At 39.5% G+C, this 19,692-nt stretch overlaps 1 protein-coding gene across 1 annotated transcript in view; it reads left to right on the top strand.

Annotated features, from left to right (window-relative positions):
• The first annotated feature begins 265 nt into the window (after positions 1–265).
• kcnn3 (potassium intermediate/small conductance calcium-activated channel, subfamily N, member 3) overlaps positions 266–19,692 on the top strand; it is a 65,384-nt gene continuing 45,957 nt past the window's right edge. Inside the window, exons 1-2 of the mRNA XM_041988821.1 lie at positions 266–734; positions 1,363–2,483. Coding sequence (XP_041844755.1) covers positions 1,389–2,483 — 1,095 coding nt within the window. The 5' untranslated portion in view covers positions 266–734; positions 1,363–1,388. The remainder of the gene's footprint in view (positions 735–1,362; positions 2,484–19,692) is intronic.

Genomic DNA, 19,692 nt, shown 5'->3' with positions numbered 1-19,692 from the left:
CCGTTACGGAAACAGCAGTTGTGAGTGCCATGTGGATCATATTTTCTGAGGCTACACTTAAAATAATAACCCCGAAATAACCTGGGTACAATAAATCAAACATCCGTTTGGCGGCCACATTTTCCACAAATCCTGCCACCTGTTTTCAGCGCTTTTTTCGCCTCTGATGCCGTCCAATAGGAACGAACGGCAGGTCTGGAGGCGGAGAAAGGAGGCAGAGAAGTTGGTGGAGAGTGAGAGACGGATTCGGAGAGATGGGGAGCAGTAGATTGGAGTGCTACTCGGTGTTGTCACATATTGGATCACAGACTTTAATGTTAATCTCTGGACTGTTATTTGACTCCCGGGCTCTTTTCTCCCTGTATGCTGTTGTACATTTTTGACGCGCAGCCACAGGTTGGCGATTTAATCCTGTCACCATGGATTATTCCTCCCCACCTCGTGCCGATCTTCCCCGACTGGATGGAAACGGGCACCGTCGATTTACCAGAGATGATTGAGGAGGAAACAAACTGTTCATTTTAAGTAAGTGGAGACGGAGGCAACATCTGTGGGGAAGCGACGCACAATTTCGCGGGGCGAGGACCTGTGGAGGATCTGAAAGAAGACGAAGAGAAAAGATGCTGGGATGGCTGTGACAACATGAAAAAGAAAAAGTGTGTTTGTCGGTTTTCAGTCAGCTAGTAATTGAACACAACTAACCTGGGGGACGGACTGAGAGAAAAAGGTCGGAGGTAGGTAGAGGAACAGACGGTGAGGAGGGGGCCGTGAAGGTGTCTGGTTATATCATACCGAAAGTAGGTTATTGTTTTGGATCAATCACTGGCAACTCATCGCAGCCAACTTATGGTTATTGAGGCTTTAACACACTCACACTTCTGCTATGAAAATTGACAGATGTGAAATTATTATCCTTGAGTCTCTGAGCCTGATCTCATTTCCATGATGTAAAGCCAGAGGATTTTCACCCTCCTCCTGGCTAACAACAATGTAACACAGATGACATTTTATGGAAGAGATTGCTGGAAGCACTGTGGGATGTGAGAGAACAAGAAGATACTGAGAAACGGAGAGAAGGAGTGCTGAGTTAGGCTGACTGGATAGCTGACTCAAATGTGACTCAAGGAATAACATATATCCCAATTAAGACAGCTTCTCTTCTCTGTTTCCCCTCTTTGTCACACATCCTTAGCATTTGGTATTACCTGTTACCAATTCAGTTTACCAAAGATCATAGTCTTATCTCTAACATGTGTCCTTTATTACTACCATGATGAAAAATGTGTGTTTTCCATCATTTTGTGCCACTCCTCGCAGTATTTATTTATTATTTTTTGTGTGTGTGTGTGTGTTTGATTGTAGACAGGTGTGTGGCCATAGCTCTGACCATGGAGCCTCCCCCCTCTCTCAGTTTGGCTTTGCTAGGAGGAAGCGAGGATGAAGACCAGCGCTTCCTTCTTCCCCTAGGCAGCATATCTCATCCCTCCACTGCTGGCAACCAACCAGGATCAAACCACTCCAACCACATGGGAGGTTCAAGCCTCGACCGCCTAAATGGCAGCACCCCATCCCCATCACCTGCCACACCCAGCTTGCCTCCAGCATCACTCCCTAAGCTGCCCCTGTCCTCCTCTGGAGCCCAACCTCTGCCTCCACCCATTCCCAATGCTCTTCACCCCACCAGCACCCCACTCTCTTCTTGCCTTGGTTCACAGCACAGCCTGAGCGGAGACAACTCCCCAGTCTACAACGCCCTCTTTTACTCCTCCCACTCACCCTCCATGGAGCGGGAGAGGGACAGAGAGCGGGACAGAGAGAGAGACAGGGGCAGCAAACACAGACAGGCCAGCCCTCTAGTTCACCGAAGAGACAGTAACCCCTTTACAGAGATCGCCATGAGCTCCTGTAAGTACACAGGTGGAGTCATGAAGCCTCTGAGCCGCCTCAGCGCCTCACGCAGGAACCTCATTGAATCAGAAAGCAGCAGCGAAACCAAAGAGGGCGGTGTTTCAGCGGTTGCAGGGTTAACAGCTGCTGGTGGACACGACAGACAGCGAGACGCCCCACCTACCTGCTCGGTGACCCAGTCCTCCACTAATCAACCTTCGATTCAGAGTCCCCCAGAGATTGTGATTTCATCCAAAGAAGACTCACCATATCCCAGAGGAGGATATGACATCACCGACTCCACATCCAACCAAATGTCCATCTACCATCAGAACCATGCACTAGTGGAGAGCAGGCGGGCGCAGCCTGGACGGGGCAGTAGGCAGGGTGGGGTTGGGGCAGTGGGCACCACAGCCAGGGGCAGCACCTCGAAGGCTCCCAAACGAAAAAACCAAAACATTGGCTATAAACTGGGGCATCGCAGGGCACTGTTCGAGAAGAGGAAAAGGCTGAGTGACTATGCCCTCATCTTTGGAATGTTTGGCATCGTCGTCATGGTGATTGAGACAGAGCTATCATGGGGCGTGTACACTAAGGTGAGGGAATGGGCCACTGATAGAAAGCCCACTCTAATGTTTTTAGAACTTGTATTTGTTTATCTGTTATGTGGTGCTACAGTTGTTTCACATGTTCGAAGTCTTAAGAATAATCCTGAAGATAATGTCATCAGGGTTCTCTCAGCTCAGGCTTGGATTTTTTTTACAAGTGTTGCATTACAAACTGGGAGTGTGGAAAAATGTGGCGATTTATAAGGCAGTAAAAGAATGGACCACACAAACAAACAGCATTATGTGAGCTGGAGATGTTAGTGTTCTCACATAGAGGGTGATGTGAATACATGCAAAAGTGTGGAAAAAATACTCTGAAACTTTTAATTCATATTGAATGAGATGATTATTCAAGCTTCCACAAAATTATGAAAAATATTAACCTTAATGGGTAAGTAATGGCACTTTTAAGATTTTTTCAAGGAATAGATTAAAATGGGAAACATTAACAGGTACAACAAAAGTCAGCCAGTGAGCGTCAATACACCATGAAGTAGATTACAAACATTTTTTTTTAATTGCTGAATTCCTCTGATATTTTTCTCCACACATTGTTTCTGAGGTTATCTATAATTCTTTCTCTGGTCATACAGGGATGGATTTTAAACACTAAATAAATGAGAAATGCCACATCTGCTGGTCTGTGACGAAAAAAAAAAGCTTTATGGCACATACATTTGGTCTCGGTCGGAAGTTGTTAATTTATGACACAGTGGTTTGAAAAAAAGGTTTTGTTAGGCAAAAAGATTGCACATAGAAATGGAGCTTAAAGACTGCAAGCAGGTATATTTTGCCTTGTGCTGCTCTGATTTTGACTAGATTTCTGACTGTTTTTGTTTTGTTTTTAAATATGTATCCCCATTGCTCTGCAGCCTTTTGTAAGTATAACACTAAACTGCTGAAGTGTCTCTTTGATGTGACATCCAAGTCGACAAATGTCACACCAAGCAGTCACACAGTGGTTGTAGTTTCCTGCTCTCTTGCTTAGCTGGAACCTCATGCATGGACTTTGCCTCAGTTCTGCATTTGTGATCTACATTTATTTTCATTTCATTGGCAACCAGTGAGAAGCAACGCAAAATGTTGACAGGAGGACTTGTCCAAAGGTCACCAGTCAGATTTAAACCAGGAGCATTTGTTTTGTTGAGCCCCCAGGTCACTCACACACACACACACACACACACACACACACACACACACACACACACACACACACACACACACACAAACAAACACCCTGCTTTAGGTTTATTTGGATGGGTCAGTGGCCATTTTTACCAGTTAGCGGCAGTTGGCTCTGGACTCATTCTCAGCAGAACCAAATACATGTTGTTGGAGGGGGGTTGTGTATTGTAATGACCAAGCTTGACAGATGCTGCTTCCGGGTGATATAAGGCAATGATGCAGAGGACATGGGGGGGGCAGATTATCAGTGGGAGGCCAGGATCTCATTTGTCTGTGTAATGGGCAGTGTAATAAGCTGAACTGGCCCCTGGCTGCAATTGTGTGTTTATTTTCGGTGGGTGTGTTCGTGTGTTAAGGAGCCTCTGAGCATCTTTTAGTTCACCTCCCTGATGCAAACACTCCTGTCCTTGTCCCATTCTTCTTTTCACTCCGACCTATCACAGAAGGTTGTTTTTCTATAGCAAATGAAGTGGAAACATTACTTCCACTCATGCATCTTGTCACAGATGGATCATTGATCATGTGACAGAGTGGGTGGGATGATGTGAGTGGACAGATTTACAGGTAGCCTGTAGAATAGGACTGCTAGGTATGTCTCCCATCTCTCTGTTTGTGTTTTGGTTTGTGGTCCCCAGTTGATACTGGTAGCCCTGTGTTAATGTCATTGCAGGGAGAATCTGCGTGTTCTGTGCTGCCAGCTTCGCCTCTGTCTCCCACTCATTACTTTATGAAAATGGCTGTTTCAGAAGCAGTGTCTTTTTATTAATGAAAATGCATGGGTCTGAATTTCTCTTTAATCCCTCCTTGTCTCTTTTCTTCGCTTCTGTCGGCCCATTCTGCTTCTTGAAGGAGATGGCCGACACTTTAATGTTCTCTTCCTCCGTCCGTCTCTTTTTTTTTTTTCTTTTTTATTTCAACTCCATGCATGCCTCTTTATCCTGCTTCCTTTATTCCTGGATTTCTTTCATTATTTTTCCCCTCTCTTTCTCACTCCCTCTGCTCCTCTGCTCTTGCAGTGGGCGTCAAACTGGGGGAGTGTGATCGGAAGAGGGAAGCGGCTGGGCGAGAATGAAAGTCTCTGGAAGGAGAGAAAAAGAAAAAGGCGATAATGAAAAGCCTGATTTAGTTCCTTAAGTTACAGTCAATACAGTCCTCATCTAAAACTGGCTGTGTTACCTATCAAAACAAATGATTGGACATTCATTAATTCTAACACGGTGATCAGAATTAGTCAGTTCTGTCACTATATTGATTAAATTTTTAATCTTAAATGACCTTGTTTGGAGATGGATTTAATATAGAATGGTATGGAAAACATCCCAGAACCTCAGTATATTTTAAAAGAAAGATTTTAGAAGGTTAAATTATCTCTATCAGTTCATTTTAAATGCAGGTTTGATTTGGTTTGGGTCCAACAGACACTGGAGACCCATCAGACAGCTCAAACCCTCACTTACATAATTGAGGTGGATAGAAGCCCAGTGGTTGTTCTTGTGAAAAATGAATGGAGATCATAAAGATAAAAGAGAGGTCAGAAAGAGAGATGAATGGGAGGGTGGCTGAGAGAACAGTGGAGAGGTTCAAGCGGTGTTTTAAACCAGTCTAAGGGTGGAAGCTTTGAAGGATTTCTTATATTGATTACTGATAATCAGTCGCCCCCTCATGCTCTATGTACCCCCATATGCACATGCTGTACAAACTTGTACATCGATGATTGCTAACCCCCCTTCCTATTCTTTGTGCTGTATATTGACAACTTAGAGGTAGAGGGAGTGTCTGTGGCAAATTCTAATATTTAAAGACAAGTTTTCATGGCTGAAATTATGTATGATATTTGGACATTTAACATATTATGACATTAGCTATAAACTAAATGCTGCTGTACTGTAAAGTGTATACTTATAGTTTAAGCTCCTACACCACTTTTAGAAGGTCCAGCTGCTCAATCTTGCTCCCAAAAATAGAGATGAAGAATAAGAATGGAACTAAACAGGGTGGGTTGGATTGTGTGGTGTGAGTGTGTTGCTGTGTGTGTGTGTTAGGATGGATAGAGGGAGAGAGGTTAACCGTGGAAGACATTGTGTTCGTGACTGTGAGTATTGTGTGTACATACAGTGCATGTTTAAAAACAGATTTCAAACCCGTCAGCACATTATGAAGCTACGGTTGTGATTTCTCATTCATTGCTTTCATTGCTTTGTGGCCTCTATCTTCATTCATCATCTATTTAATTCCATTCAAAACCATGTCCTGAGGTCTGAGACCAGTGTGATAAGTTTTGGTTACAGGTAAAACCTGTTTTCATTTATGCCAAGCAGTGGCACTAAACTCCAGTGCTGTAAATATCCAGTTAAGCAGCTAAATTATGCAGCGAGAATATTGTATGATAAGATAATTTATAAATATTAAATAATTAAATTTGCCACTGGGTGCAACAATTTTCACACAAAAAACACAGAAGATCAAAACAAAAACTTTCAAACTGCATCCAAAAGGTAGTTTTACATCTATGTGTTTGGCCACCTCTTTTCCTGATCAGTGTTGGCTTTAACAGCAGTATTAGGACAAGTTGTCTTATCAAGAGTCTGTTATGGATTTAATTTTGAACAAGAGGCATGTCTGAGAATAACGGAGGCTTTTGGTTACTTAGACCTTAACATGTGGCCTGTTGACATCAGATCAGGGGATCGTTTTATCAAGGCCCATATGACTCCTTGTGGCCATGCTCCTCAGCATGTTTTAGGCTTGCCATGCAACATGGCTATTCTGAGGGAATGCACAGCTGTTGTTAAATTCACCTGTCATACTGCCGTGCACACCCTTGACAGGTGTGTGATGCAGAGGGAAGGGATGCCAAGAGTACTTTACCCGCTTTCCTTCCACACATGCATCTGAATACATTTTTATACAGTTTTTATGCAAGTCCCTTCCTCCGTAAATTGATTTTTTAACCTTTTTAACAGCTAGCCCCCGACAGACCTGCTAACCCATAGCTATCCTCCCCTCATTACTAACAAAACCTTCTCAATTCATGGTGGGTAGAGATTTGAGCAGTGCTAAATTAGCATATTAATAAATCCCCATTCACTTAATGAGAGTCATATCCAGTCTGTTTTAAGGCCATGAAAGTTTTTTTAATGGCAAAAACGGCTACATGTACAATTTGGAGAAACTCAGAAGAGTATTTAGGGGATTAATTACTGCTCGAGTGGAACTTCAGATATTACTTATGGGAAGGTATACAGAAATAGCTAAATTCATAAGTTCCTCAGTGTGAAAAAAACATTAAGTTGGTTTTTGCCTTAACTGAGACAAATGTTAAAGTATCACACTTTTAACTCACATTACTGATCAGTTGAGTCTGCTTCTGAAGAAGAAAACCAAAAAAAAAACAGCTGATGTAAAAGAACAATTACATTATGTCCAAATGAAAACAGATGTTTTTTCCAAGCTGCACAAACATGGACAATATTGCATGGCATGCATATAATTATACAAAAGCCTACCTTTATGTTGTTGCATCAAATGCTAGTATTAATGTAAGAAGAAAATAATAATCTGCTTTCTTAGCTGAGACAAAACACAAAGAATTGTGTTCTGACTATTGATTTACCCACAGCAGCTTAAGAAAATGTGCTTTTAATGTTGCTGGGCTACCTGCTGCCACATGTTGCTAATTATCTTAATGTGTTACAAGGGCATGTTACATTGTAATTATGGGAATGCACCGATTTTCATAAAAATGTGGCACATATTTGTTGTGAGATTATGAAAAAGAAAACCTCTTTGCAATGAAAACTTAACATGACAGAAAATGATGCTCATTAATAAAAGGAGATTTTACCAGCATGAAGTTTAGGACACAAACTGAGGACATCCACCAGTGAATCATTTAGCTTTAGCTAAGAAACTGTGTGTGACAGCATATTGGTTTGAGAGGAAGTTCACAATGTCGTTTCACCATTGACTGAGCCTCCTGATTTGACAGGGTACATACCAAATAGTTATTCATATTTAATGAAGTTCCAGCGTTGTGCCATGTTCATTAATGCACAAACCTCTCACTGCTTCGAGACACTAATGCTGCAGATATTTAATAAACTCTGAAGAACGAGATTCCTACAAACAGCTTAAAGCAACAAACAACTTCAGCTACTAGTAATGGCTTTTTGTTTGTTTCATTTTTAAAATTTGTTTTACATTTATTACTGGTGCGTTTCATTACCATAACTTTATGCCAACTCTACTTTCATTGCAGTGAATCTAAATAAATTTTATTTATTTGGTTTTATTTTATTTAAAAAAAAAAAAAAAAAAAAAAAAAACGTAAGGCAAAACTACAAAACTGAGTCGTAGTGGTGATCGATGGTGGTGCTGCATTGGGGAAAAAGCCTGATGGTAAATCTTTATTGCTGCATGTGTGCAGACCAAAATTTTGTGTAACACATACAGCAATAGGTAAGGCTCTGAGGTTTCCTGCTATTTGGATTTTGGTGAAAGGTAAAAATATCTCTCACAAAAAATGGTTAGGAATTCTGGAAAAATCAAGCATTATGATTTTTTTTCTTATGTAAGTTTTATATATATATATATATATATAATTTTCCCCTTTCCCAGCCAGAGGGACCTTTACATCTTTGGAACCAGGGATCAGCGCTCCATTGAGCTTATGCATTTGTTTCTTTTGAGTGACCTCCATGTTGTAGTCATGTGTAATGTTGTCTGTATTGCCTGTAACTGACAGTACTATACAGCCTAGCTAATTCACTCCAGGTCAAACAATTAAAAAAAATTCCAATTTGTATTATTTTAAGTTAACTTGAATTAACATTTGCAAGTGCACAAAAACATGACTGATTATTCTTTCCCATTCTCCACTTTTTCCACTTTCTTTCTCCATCTCTCTTTAGGGGAGTGTTCATGTCGCTCCTCCGGGCGAGTCTCAAATATGTCTTTATTTCCCCAAGGAGGTTATTGCCATCTCAGCAAGCTTACAAAATCTCCCTCACCCCCTGCACTTATGTCATCGCTCTTCCCATCCTCCCTCTATCTATGACATTTGTTGCGGACATTCACTGGCCGGCCTTTTCCAAACCTTTCTTCACTTGGCCACTTACAGAGGCTGCATGTTGCTTTTCAGATGGTACACTGTGATGATGATGATGATCAGGGAATTAAACTCACCAACTGACACCATATTCTCTAAAGGAGCTATCAGCAATCTCGGCACTTCTGTGCCACTTCTTCACTTCTACCTGCCCCTCCTCCTCCTTTTTCCTCCACTCCACACTCCTTTCATCACAATCTTCTAAGGCAGTGGTCTCCAACCTGGAGCTCCAAGGGGTTCCCCTAAAGAACACAGGGGGTCCCCAAGACTTTGATTGTTTAAAGCCAGTTTGATTTTAATTAAGGCCATGTCCATACAGAGACTGGTTCAGGTGTAGTCGCTTAAGTATTTTTTTTTTATCATTTGGGTGTTTCATTCACATGAAATCAGTGTTTTGGGAGCCTAGAAACACTAACTTTGCACCATTTTATTATTGAGAGATGGCGGCTAGATAGCTCATTTGGCAGAGCAGCCATCTCCCATGTGGGACACCAGAATTTGATTCCTCCAACGGATGAATAGTAACACCTTCCAGTTGGGTCCTTAAGCAAGACCCTCAATGCTCCTCCTAACCACTATAAGTTGGTTTGGATAAACGCACCTGCGAAATAATTGCAATGTAATGTCTGAGAAATGCCACAGTGCAGATGATTCATCCTTATTTTGAAAAAAGAAGAAAAAAGCAAGGCTATATGTTATATGTAATTACCTTAACTTTTGTTTTTATCAAAGGAATCAGCCAGAATGCATCATGTATGGTGAGAAACCAGCTAATGAAAGCATAAAACCAAGTATAGTTTCAACAGGAGGCGGGCAGGAAGTCCACAGCTTTTTAGTAGTTGCATGAAAGGGGTCCTCATGGAAAATGGGTTGGGAACCTCTGTTGTAAGGGGTTGTAGATCCCTCAGGTCTTGCTACTAACAGGTATAAATAAAACCATTTATTTCAGTGTAACAAGGCTAGGCTACCTCTGTAAGTGTGAGTGTGTTAGTACACATAGGTGTGTTAGCCTTGCATCATCCAATGGTAACAAAAACATTTATGTCAGAGTCTATATTATCTCCTCTGTGTATACACACCTATGTGTGTTTCCATGCCATTTTGTATTCAGCTTCATCAAAGAATCATAAATGGATGCACCTGATAATGTGTGTGCATTCACATCTCTCTTTGTCTGGATAAAACTGAGTGTGTATGGCTGTAAATGCGTGTGCCAATGTGAAGTAGAGTGTGTGTAAGTGGTGTGTGTGTGTTTATCCTGGTAAGGTGAAATCACTTCTCTGCCTACTGCCTGTTTCCCTGGAGACTGATTGCAAGAAGGCATCACTCTGACAGGAGAGAATCCCAAGGCTAAGTCATTAGAACACACACGCACACATTCATATTCATTGATATTCATCATCAACACATGTAGTGAGCGACTTATCACTGCAAGAGTAATGTGTCGGTAATCGACATGTAGTTGCATTTATATCTGTGTCAATGAAGTGGGGACAGTTGGGGAAAGCCCTCCAGTTACCTGTGTGCGTGGTTGTGTCTGTGTGGATAAGTGTGTTGCTGCCTTCCAACTGATCTAAAGAAGTTGGAAAAAGCTCATTATCTCTGCATGCTGTCAGCTGAGGCAGTGATCAATACACACTAATCGCACACTTATGTGTAGCTGGGCAAAAAAAAAAAAAAAAAAAAAAAAAAAGGTAAAAGAAGAAACACACATGCACACAAAACAAGCACACATGTACATAAAGACAGAATATTATATTATATTATATTATATTATATTATATTTAGGGCTGTCAAATGATTAAATTTTTAATCAGATTAATCACAGCTTTCAAATTAATCATGATTAATCACCATTCGCGACTATGCCTGAAATTTGTTTTTACTGCATTGTATGAACAGAACGAGCCAATGCTTACAAATATTTAGTGTTAACTGGCCTTCCCTTGGGGAAACGTTGGATGTCAGTAAATGCAGCATGTAACGTACCACATGTTGTTCTAAATCACCTCTACCATGTTCTAGATCATAATGCAGAATTCATATATCATCATCTCACCAACCATCTCCATGGTAATAGTATCTGTAATAAAACCACCAGATGTGACGACTGAAGTTGAAAAGCCAACATTGATGAGTAAACCCTGATAAAACATGTTTTTTCTTTTATCATTGAAGTGTACATGTTTGTGCTGCAGTGATAAAACTACAGAAACATCACCCAAAGTAAACACTTGTTAATAAACTAGATCATTGGCTGTTTGTTTTACTAGTTTTTCTTAAATTTTTTTTTTACATTAGATGTTCACTTTAGTTGTAATAATGAGTTCAGTATTTCATAAAATCTAGACCAAAAAAAGGTTTAATTTGTGCCCCCTTTTGAAGTGTCTTGACAAAAACAATACTTTGGGGTAAATATGTGAAGGTATGAACCATAAACCACTAGGATCCTCCTTCTCAGCTGAACGATAAACAAATGCAGTAAGAGAGAAAAGCCGATCAGCTGATCACCAACAGCTGTCATGATTCATGGAACAACATGAGAGGAGAGGAAAGAAGCAGCTGCTGCACAAACAGAGACGACCAGAGCGCTTCTAGAGCAGACACATTGGTGCAAACCTTGGTGCAGGATAAGTGCGTGTGTCTCATCTTTTCCATCTTTCCTCTCCACGTCCCACCGTCATAACAGAGAAATAACGGATTTATGGAGCTTATCATGGCACACACGCATTTATTGTGTTTAAAATATTAACACAATTAATTACATAAATTAGTTACCACCGTTAACGCATTATTATTGACAACCTTAATTATAACACACTCAAAAAGGGATTATGAGTTGTGGGTATTCTGCATTCAGTAACCTATAGCTTCAGAACCAGATGATATTATATTATATATATTATATTATATTATATTATATTATATTATACACAAAGGTTTGCAGTATAAATCTTACAACTAAAATAATAACAATATATAATAGATGATAACATAAGAACACAATAAAGAATAAATTAACAATAATATACAGTAGAGGTACAACATCTCTCAAAACAAGTTTATATAATTTGTCTTTGGTAAACAAATGGAAGGTGAAATGAAATAGGACTGGGCAATATGGCCTAAAAAAAATCTCAGATTTTTTATAACAAAATCCGATTTCCGATTTTAATCACTTTTTTTTTCTTTTCTTTTACAAAACATAAATAAACTTATTTAAAATTTTTATTTGTTTATATAGATGAATGCCAGCAAAAATAAAGCATATTATGTCATAGCTTTTCCTTCATATAAATGACTTCATATCTTACATAGAAATATGCGACACAACTGCATCCGTGATCTCTTTCCATCTGGATTCTATCATACAGGATCCACTGCAGAAATAATTCCCCTGATGAAGGTTGTCTCTTAACTAGGGTTTGTGGGTTAAGTTGACTTCTGCATCTCATACAGAGCAGCATTTCTCACTGCAGTTATACTCACAGCTAAATCCCAGGCATGACTGAAGGGTCACTTCACTTAAAATCTGTCAGACAAACACTGTTCTGGTGTGGAAGGAGGGCTAAGTCTGCTGCTAACTAAATATGGAAAAAAATCCAGATTTTCATAAAAATAAATCTCCAGGAAAATTCGATTAATCGATTTTATCAATTAATTGCCTAGCTGTACCATGAAAGGAAAAACATTAATATTTAAAAGATACAGAAATGCCTTGTCTTTTTCTTGGCACACATTTTTAAAGGTGGACTTAGAACCAAAGTTAAAAAAAAATAGCAGTCTAAACAAAGTGTAAAATTTTGGAATTCAACAATCTTTTTGACTACAGCACACATTTGTGCATGGCGTGAGTGAAGACATCATTAATGCTTACCTCTATAAAACTTTTTTTTTTTTAGCAAACTTTGGATTTTCATATATTATCAAGGTCAAGAAAATCCACCCACTGCAAGTATCACAACTGAATTGTTTCACAGTAAAGGAATTCAGACGTTACCAACGTAATGCATTCTTTGCAAATGAAAAATAGGACAAAGATAGCCACTGAGAAACTTAAATTCTGTATCAAGCAAGAGTGGGAAACCATTTTACTTTCTAAACCACAGGATGTGTTATTAATATGAAGTAAGGTGAGGTGATCCACCAAAGTGGTAAATGTGTCTTCTTATTACTTGTATGCACACACGCATACATATCGCTTCTTATTTATTTATTTAGAATGTACAGAAACGTAGAGCTGTCCCTTAAATAAAACAAAATAATTTGGACTTATAACTGATCATTTTATTGTAAAAACATGAAACATATCATGTCATAATGTGATCAAATTTATTGAACAAAACATGAAACTTATTACATTAAGATGTGATCCGTTTAGTAATGAAAACTTTGAAATAAAATGTATTAGTCTTTGAATGAGGAAACGGTGCATACAATAGATCAGAGAAATTGCCTAATTTAGCACATACTGTTGTATGTCGTACTAGGCTGAGAGTGGAAGTGGTGAAGCTTGGAGGACACTGTGATACTGTTGATGTTGCAGACAGTACTACTTCTTTGTGTCAGCATCTTAATTCTTTCAGTCCCAGCGGTGCATGTAGCCAAGGCCTATATTATTTTAATTTTAGTTTTCAGACGATAACTAGGCCATGGGCATAACTGATATATGTTAATCAAAAGCAACACACACACCCAGACACACGCAACCACCCTCTCACTGCACGCAGGCAGGTGATGTTCCGTGTTGCTGATAAATGTCCCGCATTCCTGTGTGTACAACAATAAAATCAGAGTAGAGCAATTTATCATTGACAAAAACAATAAAAAATAAAAACATAAAATGTATTTTGCTCCAATATTTGTAGTTCACAATAACATCTGCATACAATAGGTTACTTTGTGTTTAATGTTCTTACAATAGCTAAACTTAAGCTGTAACGTAATATTTTTCACATTATTACAATAAAACTTATAACGTTATAATGTATTAAAGTCCCAATTTGGCATCAGGCATTTTTCCCAAGTCACTAAAGATAACTGCCATTAAACCTCACCTAAAGAAAAGGACTCTAGATGCCTCTATAATGAACAACTATAGTCCTGTCTCTAACCTCTCTTTTATATCCAAGATTATTGAGAACTTTCGATTTAACCAGCTTAATGACTTTTTAAATGAAAGTGGAAATCTTGATAAATTTCAGTCCGGCTTCCGACCTCATCACAGCACTGAAACAGCTCTGATCAAAGTGTTAAATGACATTAGGTTAAATACTGATTCTGTTCTAGTATCAGTCCTGGTTCTGCTGGATCTCAGTGCTGCATTTGATACTGTAGATGACAGAATCCTGTTGCACAGGCTGGGAAACTGGGTTGGACTTTCTGGATCTGTCCTTAACTGGTTCAGGTTCTATTTAGAAGTTTTTTTTTTGTTACAATTGGCAGCTATGAATTGGAGTGGCCATGATTTGTGGAGTCCACCAGGGGCCAGTGCATGGACCTCTTATGTTCAACTATGCTTCCTTTGGGTCAAATATCACAGAACTTTATTCTCAATTATCACAGTTATGCAGACAATACACAACTTTATTTGTCTCTGTCACCAGACGACTGCAGCCAATAGAGTTACTGTGTCACTGTCAGGAGCAAATAAACACCTGGATGAGAGAGAATTTTCTAAAATTAAATCAACATAAAACTGAGATTATTCTGTTTGGTGGCAAAGAGAAGAGGGTCAGCATTGGCAAACACCTTGAGGTTTGGGCTCTTAAAATCACGACCAAGTTTGTAACCTTGGAGTGTTATTAGATCATCCATTCATTCATCTCCAGTAGACCAGATTGCTGTAATGGCCTTTTAACAGGACTTCCTAAAAAGAGCATTTGCAGCTCATCCAAAACACTGCTGCTAGAGTTTTAACCAGGACTAAGAGATCTGAACAAATTAAACCAATTTTATTAAATCTTTACACTGGCTTCCAGTCAGTCACTGAATAGATTTTAAAACCCTTCTGATCGTTTACAAATCCCAAAATAGTTTAGGCCCAGAATAAATCTGTGATATGGCCAGAGAATATAAACTTAGCAGAGCTCTTAGATCCAAAAACTCAGGTCAGCTAGTCCAGAACATAGTCCAGACTAAACATGGGGAATCCAGGTATAAAAAAAAAATTTTCTCATGCACCTATGCTTGAAATCTGCATAGTAACTTGTAACTTACCTAGCTTTTAATAATGTTAATTTAATTTATGATTTATTCATTTGTTATGATTACTAAGGCATGTTTGCCGTGCTTATTTGTATACGACCAGAGAAGTTAAGACAATTTGAGAGATTTGATGGTCTTGTCTGCCATTATGTTGGCATAAGTGTGTCCACATGTGCACTTGGCACCAGGACACTCAAGCCCTCAGTTTGATGATCAACTTTGTAGTCGTATCATTGGACATGTGGCCACATGTCTTGGACACTGGGGTGAAGAGAAGGGCTAAGCTGTCAACTTCATCACTTATGCCTGAACATGGTGTTCATTTTCAGGCATAAGAGTGGCAGGGATTGTCCATAACGAGCACAGAAGTCCAATAACAAAACACCACTTGGATTCAGATCAGGTTCACCTCCCAATCACGCCCCTCCAGGTCTCATTGTCATTTCCCACGTGAGCATTGAAGTCCCCCAGCAGAATGAGGGAGTCCCCTGACGTGTTGCTCTCCAACACCCCATCCAAGGACTCCAAAAAGCGTGGGTACTCTGAACTGCTGTTTGGTGCATAAGCACAAACAACAGTCAGGACCCATCCCCCTCACCTGAAGGCAGAGAGAAGCTACCCTCTTGCCCACCGGGGTAAACCCCAATTTACAGGTGCCAAGTCAGGGGGCAATGAGTGTGTCCACACCTGCTCAGCTCCTCTCAGCGGGAGCAACTCCAGCGTGGAAGAGGGTCCAGCCCTTCTTGAGGACAGTGGTTCCAGAGCCCAAGCCGTGCATCGAGGTGAGTCCAACTATATCTAGTAGGAACAGCTCAACCTCGCACATCAGCTCAGGCTCCTTACCCGCCAGAGCGGTGACATTCCACGTCCCTAGAGCTAGCTTCTGCAGCCGAGGATCAGACCGCCAGGGTTCCCGCCTTCAGCCACCACCCAGCTCACACTGCACCCAACCCCTATGGCCCCTCCTGCAAGTGGTGAGCCCACAGGAGTAAAATAATTAACTATGAAATTAATCTGAATATCTGTGATTATGCATCTTTTATTTTGCACATTTTTGTCTCATAAAACCAATTTAAATCACATTAATGCAATTTCCTTCGACATTTAATTGACAATTAAGACATTTCTTTTTTCATCAAAGACCAAAGATACAGCAAAGCATGTTTTTCAGAAGTTAAGAATATTCCATCTTAGTTACTTTACTGGTGTGCAGTAACTTGTAATCTTATACATATTATATGTGACCAAGTACTATTTAACGCAGGAAAACACAAAAATAAACTGGAACATGAGACCACTATAAAAACAAATTATTTATAAACAGAATAAAATCCTTTAAAAACTTGAATGTTCCGGATGTTGGACCAACAGTATAAGGAGGGTGGACAGTATTTCTTAAGAGTGGGTGAAACAGTGGCTAGCACCTCGATGTCCTGGAAAAAGAGCAACAAAGAAAATGGAATTAACATAAAATAAAACTTAAATTGACAAGACAATTGACTTTTTCATAGAAGCACCGGTGTCCACTCCTTTCTCTCTGGCATGCAGGCACATGCAGGTGATTAAAAACTGTTTAAAACAATATTAAGCATTCTAATTAATAATGAGGTCATTTGCTGCTGCTGCTTAGGCATGCCTTGTATCCTGGTTAAAGCCGCCACTCAAGATTTTATCTTGAACATTAAATTCCACCACACAAAGCCCTCTGCTGCATGCTACTCTCAGGTGCAACACGGAGAAAGACCTAAGTGAACTTTCCGTCCCCCTTACATAGACTCTGCCCTCTTGGCTCAACTCTGCCATCTATGCTTGCAACTCACCATCCCCCATATATTTCAAAAGTAACCCTTTCAAGACTGCATATGGTAACATAATATTAGAAATATTTGGCAACACCAATGGCTGGCTAGTGGCAGCTGCAAGTCCCCATTGGCTAGCAGCTGTTTGCTCGTCCCATCTCAGAGGAAAGTGGTTAACGCTTGCTCAGTTAGCCTGGACTGCCCCTGTTAGGCTCACATATCATTTAAGGGGTTCCTCCCGTTACAAACAAAATAGCTGTACAGCTTGATCCCACAAATATTCAAGGCCTGTTATTCCTGTCTTCTTTGTGACTTCACCTTTTTTGAGACTGTAAGTGGCTCTCTGCAGGTTAAAAACACAAATTCCTTTGACAGAGAATGTCTAACTTGGTCAAATAAGTTTTATTTGGCCAGTCACTATGACGACAGACCTGCTGTACAATGGTTAGCATTGTTGCCTCAAGGCAACAGAGTTGGTATTAACCTGTTAACCAGCTGGGGATTTCATGGCTTTCTGTGTATGTTGCATGTTCCTGTGCTTGCATGCTTTTTCTCCCCCAATAACCTCAAACAGCTCCGGACATGTATATTAGATTTATTGATCATTTAAAAATTTCCGTAGATGTTTGCATGCATGGTTGTCTATCTCCATGTTTTCCGCGTCTTGAACTGGCCCATTTTACCTTTCCTATCACCCATTGTCAGAGAAGTTGCTCCTCTGCACCATGCCTCACAACGAAATTTGTGTCATAATTTTACTAGGATATCATACTAGCATAAACTATTTTTTACATGGCTATGAGTGACCATATATCAGAAAAGTAAAAGTAGTTTTTCATCAGTTTTTATTATCTATCTATGATATAACTGTTGAAGAAAAATAAATTGAAAACCACCAGGAAAATTTGTTTAAATAAATTAGATGTCATGTTGTTTAGTCTCATAATATTAAAGAAGAAAGTAAGTCACGTGATGTTTTTTTCTTGAAAAATCTGCTTGTGAAACCACTGTCATTAATTAGTGGATTTTCAAGGTGCTGGTAGGTGACAGGTTTTTGAACTTTGCACACAGCACAACAGCTTTTTCCCCAGCTTCCAGTCTTTATGCTAAACTCCTGCTCACTCAGCAAGACAGCAAAGATATTTCAGATATTGTAAAACTTTAATTAATTAAACAAATACTACAGTTTCCACCTGGCTCAATACGAAAAGATGTTTTTTTTGTTTTGTTTTTTTGTTGTTTTTTTTTTTAAGTGCGCCAACAGCAAAAGAATCAGATAGTATATGCACATATTTGAAGGGCATATGCACAAATTGTAGAGTAGGAAGCATTTGTGCTGTCTGCATGCAAATCTACAACTGTCCACAATCCACATCTGTATTTACTGACAAGAATTTAATGGTGATCCATTCATGTAGAACAGCTTGACCAAATGAATCAGATATGTCTGCTGATGGAAACTAATAGTCCATCTGCAGTCCATTAGAATGGCATATTTGTGATAATTGTATTATGAAAAGAGAGACATAGTGCTAGTGATAGCAATTTTTTAAAAAGATTTTAAAGGCAAAACAAAGAAAAGAAAAAAAGAAAGAATGGTCAGCAGACAGTAGAGAGGTTGAGAAATTAGCCGGTGGAGAGAAATGACATGAACTCAAAGCAAGTTACATTTCAGCTCACCAAGTGTGATGTTTTAACCAGAATCACGGCTGAGAGCCAACGCTGAAACCTGCATTTTTCTCATTAGCACAACAGTGTTGGCTTTCTTTGCTCCTAGTTTGCTTCGGTGAGTACAAATGAGAATTTAGCAGAAGGGAGATTGAGAGAGGACAAGCCTGCACAAGCAAATAAAGAGCAGAAGACAGATAGAGCTTTGGGTAGGCTGATAGAAGAAATCAGTGAGAGCCAAAGCGTAATGGTATTTTACCCAGTATTGCGCAGTGGCCCATAACCACACTGATATTAGCAACAAATGTGAGTGTGTCTAGATGTGTTTGTCCATTTTTGTGTGGTATAAGTGGTGAAAAAGCACACAGGTACTATTTAGTTATTTCTGATTTGAATAATTATAGAGGAAAAATTAATACTGAACCAAGAAGTGTGTCTGTATAAAAGAACAAACTAGACCCTGTCTGTTTGACTGTTTGTTTGATGTTTAGTTAATACTATTACAGCCAAGGCGTATCTACAAACTCTAAATAAACACAGTAACACACTAACACCCTATTTTCTTTGAGGCTGACTTGTAATATATATTCATGAATCCAAAGTGCTATGTGGATTCTGCTTAATAATGTCATGGAGGAAAGGCTGAGTAATATGTGTCTAAACTCAGAGTGCAGATTAAGGGAGTGTTTGGTGATGCATGCTTAACAGCCATCCTATTTAACCACTGACATATCTGATATGAAATGTAGTAATCTTAAGGTGTCTCTTGAGGAGGATATCAGGCTGCAGCACTCATTGTGTGACCTTGCTGATCTGGAGGATGAATGTGTTTTGGAGGTTTTTTTTTTTTGTTTGTGGGGGTTTGAGTGAATTGATTCTGCAATTCAAAACATGGTCCTTGAGCTGATGTGGAAAAATGAAGCAGTTTAGCAAGTATAACGTCCAGAAAACAAAACGCTGAATTCTAAAGACTAGCTTAATTTATGAGACACAGAAGCTTTACTTGAACTGAAATGAACCAGACGGTGCTTTGATGAATTTGGTTAAATAACAAGATCTCAAAAAATGTTTCAGGAGAAACTTGTTTAGCAAACCAACATGAATATAAACCATATTCATTATTCCTCATGTCTTTCCTCATTTTTAGAAAAAGGAATAGACCGTGATAAACTAATGTTCTATGTAAAGATTATGCAGTTTTGTTTGTCAGTGGCCTGTTTTGGTTTTCTTA

The sequence above is a fragment of the Melanotaenia boesemani genome, chromosome 6, assembly GCF_017639745.1.
Source record: "Melanotaenia boesemani isolate fMelBoe1 chromosome 6, fMelBoe1.pri, whole genome shotgun sequence".
NCBI lineage: Eukaryota > Metazoa > Chordata > Actinopteri > Atheriniformes > Melanotaeniidae > Melanotaenia > Melanotaenia boesemani.
The sequence above is the reverse complement of the archived record's forward strand: the minus strand, read 5'-3'. Positions and strand labels throughout refer to the sequence as shown.